Raw genomic sequence first — 5,565 nt, 5'->3', positions numbered from 1 at the left:
CCTAGGTTTTTAGTTCCGTCGATTTGGATTATGCTACTCCTTGGTACTAGGGCATTTAAAGACCTCCATCGAACATGGGCTCACGTACAACCTTGAATGACTTTCCAATAATTTATCATTTATTGAAGCCACTCTAGGACAAGCTCCAGTAAACATTCCTTACTTTAATCCTCTCTAGTTTTGCTTGTCATCTTTTTTAATATCATCATTTTTGCTATACTAAGTTTATCTATCCATTTGATGCTTCTTAATAGCTTAACACTATGCACCATACATCATAGAATATCATACTAGATAGCTATAATTTTTATTTTTTTGATAAAGATATTGTCGTAGTAGATAAAAAAATAGTGTATATTGAAGGGGAGAAAATTCAATGGTAAAATTCCTGCAAGTTACATAACCACTAAAATATATAATAGACTAGATAAAATCTCAACGAAGACCATAAGCTGAAGCTTCCAAACTGTGATTAATTCTCACATGATTACTATATCACACCATAAAGTAAAGACAGATCTAGTCATTTCAAACAAATTGACAAACAAAGAACATGCATTACCATTAACATTTTCAGAAGATCATAATTAACGAAGCTATTTCCAATCCATTTCAAGAGTTGGATCAAAAGAGCTCTTGGATTGTCCACCTACAGAAATGTCAATCTCTTCCACAATATCCATTTCAAGAGTTGGATCAAAAGAGCTCTTGGATTGTCCACCTACAGAAATGTCAGTCTCTTCCACAATATGTTGTGATGTTGGTTGCTCATAAATCATCTTCAAAGAATCAAGTTCCTTTGCAACTTCCTTCATTGTAGGCCTATCTCCCCTTCTATCTTCTAGGCAGTTTCTTGCAATATTAGCAACAATCAGAAACTGTTGGCTATTCGCATCATCCTCTTTTATTCTATCATCAAGAATATGAAAAAGATTCCCATTTTTTACTGAAGATGTAAAAAACCTTGCAAGAACTATCCATTCCCCGGATCCATCCATAAAAATTGGTTTTTTTCCGGTTAAAAGCTTTGCAACAACAACTCCAAAACTGTAAACATCACTTTTATCAGTTAGTTGGCCAGTAGACCAACATTCTGGGTCTAAATATCCATAGGTCCCTTGAATTGCTGTTGTCTTTTGAGTTTGATCCAGAGGAACCAATCTTGAAGCTCCAAAATCAGATACTTTAGCTCTGTATTTATCATCCAGTAATATATTAGAAGACTTCACATCCCTATGAAAGATAGGAACTGAATGAGAGGAGTGCAGATAAGCCAGTGCATCTGCGGTTTCTGCTGCAATTCTTAATCGATTCTCCCATGAAAAAGTGGCTGATGCTTTTTTCTCACTATGGATTAATTGGTAGAGGGTTCCATTGGAGATGAACTCGTAAACTAACAAAGGAACTTCTGTCTCTAGGCAACAACCCAAGAGTTTCACCACATGCCGGTGATTGATCTGAGAGAGGATGTCCACCTCATTTATAAACTGTATAATCTGGGTTTGATCCATAATTTTGGATTTCTTAATGGCAACAATTTTTTCGCCCTGTAAGATTCCCCTGTATACTGTGCCAAACCCTCCTTCACCGAGTATTTGATTCCGATTGAAGTTCTTGGTTGCCTTCTTCAGCTCTTTTATGGTGAAAATCTTGGCAATATCTTTGTCCCTTTTGTATGAAGCTATTTGTTGTTGTAACAACATACCTCCATTTTGCTTGAACAATTTAAGGAGACGTCTTTTCTTAATTGCCCAGTATATAAACAAAATGATGCTAGGTAGAGCTATGGTGCATACACTAACTCCTGCAAAAATTAGAAACAGATGTTGATATTTTGCACCTTAATTTGGTGGCTAAGAGTTGAAGAAACTGTGTAAGCATTCATGGTTACCACCTGACCCCCAAAGTAGGAGGAAGAGAGGGTGAGAGGGGTGGGGAGGTTGAGGAATCCAATCTATGGGTCTTGAAGATTCATTTGAAAGATTCAATTTGACTCCAGAAAAACAAATACTCTTCTAGATGCCAAATTGTAAACATATAAGATAGAAGATCAGATTGCATATACTACCCCAAAGTAGCAAACAATGATGTAGCGATGTGTTTGGAGGGTACTACATAACTTGTTCATTGAAAAAAAAAAAAGCTTTACTTTTTCTTTCCTAATTTTTTTTTTCCAAGTGAGGATGGGGGAGTATATGGAGCAAGATTAGGGTCTTTCATTTCTATGTTATAAATGCAACTCTTAGGTTTTGAAATGTGGTGGGAAAACATCTTAGTGCTGTATTTTGATTTCTTCAGCTTCGGAGCAAGCATTACCTAGCTTGCCGTGGACATAGCATCCGGGTGAATCATGTTATTCTTGAGTTCTTGTCTTTTACATGTGCATTTCCATTTCCATTTTTTATGCTCGTTACGTTGATCTATAAGTAAGAGTGCTTTATCATAGTTTGGAATTATTCTATTCCTTTATTGTTGTTCCTTTGAATACATCTTACGGCAAAATCCCTCAACTCATATTTGACCAACTTGAATATCCACTTTAACCCTCTCTTCTTAGGACAGGTAGTACCACTATGACTAAATGGTTCTAAAAGGATTCTAGGTTTATATTGCTACAAGTTTCGTTTTTTTCACTTAACTTTTTCTTTGTTGTGACATTTCTTCTTTCGATTTATGGTGAAACCATCACCGAACTTTGTTGTGGATGTAGCCTTGAGGCGAATCATTAAATCTTATCTTTTACATTAGTGTTTTCTCCAATTTACATTCTCCTTGTGGTGACACCTCCTTTCATAAGATTATTTATTCAGAGTTTGGAGTTATTCCAGTCCTTTGTTGTTGTTCCTTACTATACATCCTAATGGCAAAGTCCCTCAGCTTATGTCTGACCACCACTTGAATACCCATTTTAAACCTATTCTTCTTAATTAAGACAACAGTATGGCAATGGCTAAATGGGTCTAATATTGAATTTTAGGTTAATGTTGGTGCAATCTTTGTCTTTGCATTTCATTGTTTCTTGAGTGTGTTGTTGTAGCTGAGATATGCAATAGTGATCATCCAAGGTTGTGAGTGATTAGGTTGGGATGTAGAAGAGAAGAAAAGACAAAATTGAACCATCAAAGGGCTGACTCAATTGACAATGACCTACACTTTTTAGTGAAGAAATCATGTATGTGACTCTTCTTGGTGGTGTATGTACTTGTTCCCTAGAGGGGCTCCTTGTACTCGAAAAAGAAAGAAAGAAAAAGAAGAAAGAATGAAAAAATTGTCGTTCTCTCTTGAAAACTAACAAAGCCAAGGTGAGGATCGAGTACCTAGTGTAATTCTTAATTTTAAGGACAATAGATGTAGTTTTCCACAAATTGAGGGAATATATGTTTTTTGCCCAAGATATAAAGATGTAGATACACAAAATTTTTTGTGATGGAGATGTGTCGTTTCCTTTACCAAAAAGCAAAAGATAGATAGATGTAATGATGGATGACATTTGAGAGATAAAAGATAGATACCTGCAATAATGAGTATGATATTGCTATTCCTACAGCCGCTTCCTTTTCTCAGTGCACCATAATGGGAAGTTCCACTTTTCCAACCATCACCACGATAGCCCAATGGACAATGGCAGCTGTAACCTCCAATTCTGTTCTTACAATTAGCATTCTCACTGCAGTTATGAAGATTTTCTGCCTTACATTCATCCACATCTTCATCATCATCAAATCAAATCCACCACCAACAATAACAGCAAACAAATGTCTGTTAGTGTTCAGCTATTTACCAAACACTGCAGGGTTGGTTAGAAAAACAAAACTTAAAAGTAAATTAAAAATACGAGATTTTTCATGGTTCATCTGAAAGTTACATCCACGATTGAACAAATATGGTGATGCGTGTACTCACTATAAAAAAGAAAAGCAACAGATACAAGTAATCGTTTTCTATCATTCTCAAGTCTCAACTCACTTTTAGAGACTATAAGGTGATAGAATGAAAACCCTATTTCAACAAAAAGATCAAAATGCCTTTATAACCAAAATCATCCGAAACAGGAAGACAAGACCTCCAAAAAAATTTCAAAGCCTACAAACCAGTCATTTCGAAGACGATTTTCTGAAGGAAACCCATAGCCCTAATAGTGTAATTGGCAAAGACCAACTTGGAAAAATGGCTTTCCAAACATATCTAGGCCACCAACTGAGCCTTCAGACATTTTACATGATAAAAATTAGTCTTTACCACAACAAAAATGATTAGAGAGATATGATAGGTTTATATGGATGGCTTACCTTGGCATCCGTCTTCAAGGTAAGGGTTTCCCTGATAACCTTTAAGACAAACGCAGCTGTAGCCAATACCATTCTTGGAGACAACACACTCACTTAAATTTCCAATGCATGCATAAGTAGTCTGGTTTTTCACAGCTTCTTTACAAGACTTCAGTTCAATTGCCCAGTCGTAGACAAAAGGAACAGCTGCCTTATCTTCTATCATATATTCAGAAGTGAATTTGGAGAGATATGAGGTTGAGAATTTGAACCAGTCATCTTGAACGATGAAACCATAGCTGCAGGGATTGAAATCCCAAACCCTGGTGTGACTACTCTGATAATAGTCAATGCTCAAGTTGAAGCTTGCAAAACCCTTTGGAACTGAGGTCTGGCAACAACCTATGCCGGAGCAGGATCCATTGATCACATCTGTCTTATTGACACAAAACATGTTACACCCGCTCTTAAAGCTCCGGCCATTGTAGCCGGTGATTGTTGCTTTGGTGTCACAGCCCAGAGCTGTGAACTTGTTCTGAGTATCAGAAACAGTGTATAAGCTGTCGTTGGTAGATCTTAAAGAAACCCAGTTCCAACCAGTGGAGTTACCAAGCTTGTCGTAACAATCGAAACTTACAGTAGAGAGTGCAGTCATTTGGCCTTCAAATGACAGATTGATAATCTCCATGTTTGTTCCCATGATCAGTTTTGGAGGCTTGAAGCTATGGTTGCAGAATACTTGAAAATCTAAATTGTAATAACACGCTTCATCATCTCCCAAGAAGCCAAAGGGGTAGGGAACCGGAATATCACCACATTTAGAAGTGCAATTGGGCTTTTTCCGTTGCAACCTTGAGGTTGAGGTTGCCACCTCTTGCCATAACAGGAAGGTGAAGAAGAAGGGAAGCAACGTCAGGAGAGGAGTATTCATGGTTTAGCTTCTTTCCTAGTTGATTGTATCACTTCCTTGAGTGCTTATCTGCTTCAATGCCAGCATGTTATTTACGGGTTAATGGGTTCACTCGAGGCTTCAATAAAGGAGGAGAGAAAAGAATCTTTACCTTTTTCTTTTGGGAGTGCTTGACCTCTTTTTTCTTTCTTTTGGGAATGCTTGACCACTCGAGTCATTACACTAAATTGCACTGACAACTAAAATAGAAATCTTAAAAGATTGACACTTCATTTTATGTTTAAAAATAGAACAAATTACATTGACACCTCAAAATGGAGGCCTTAAAAGCAATGACACTTCACTTTATATTTAAAAAATATAAAGACCTTGAAGTTATATTTTCAT

At 36.7% G+C, this 5,565-nt stretch overlaps 1 protein-coding gene across 1 annotated transcript; it reads right to left on the bottom strand.

The window, feature by feature from the left end:
* Window positions 1-486: 486 nt before the first annotated feature.
* LOC148999913 (wall-associated receptor kinase 2-like) lies at window positions 487-5,248 on the bottom strand. The gene is made up of 3 exons (XM_089141033.1): window positions 4,290-5,248; window positions 3,513-3,707; window positions 487-1,804 (listed from the first exon to the last, which is right to left on the bottom strand). The coding sequence occupies exons 1-3, from the start codon at window positions 5,197-5,199 to the stop codon at window positions 597-599; spliced, it is 2,313 nt and encodes a 770-aa protein (XP_088997159.1). The 5' UTR covers window positions 5,200-5,248; the 3' UTR covers window positions 487-596.
* Between the last annotated feature and the right edge of the window lie 317 nt (window positions 5,249-5,565).

This window comes from Hakea prostrata, chromosome 11, assembly GCF_041222555.1.
Source record: "Hakea prostrata isolate BN-2017 chromosome 11, UWA_Hpros_2, whole genome shotgun sequence".
Lineage (NCBI taxonomy): Eukaryota > Viridiplantae > Streptophyta > Magnoliopsida > Proteales > Proteaceae > Hakea > Hakea prostrata.
Note: the sequence above shows the minus strand (reverse complement) of the source record. Positions and strands in the feature narration are given on the sequence as shown.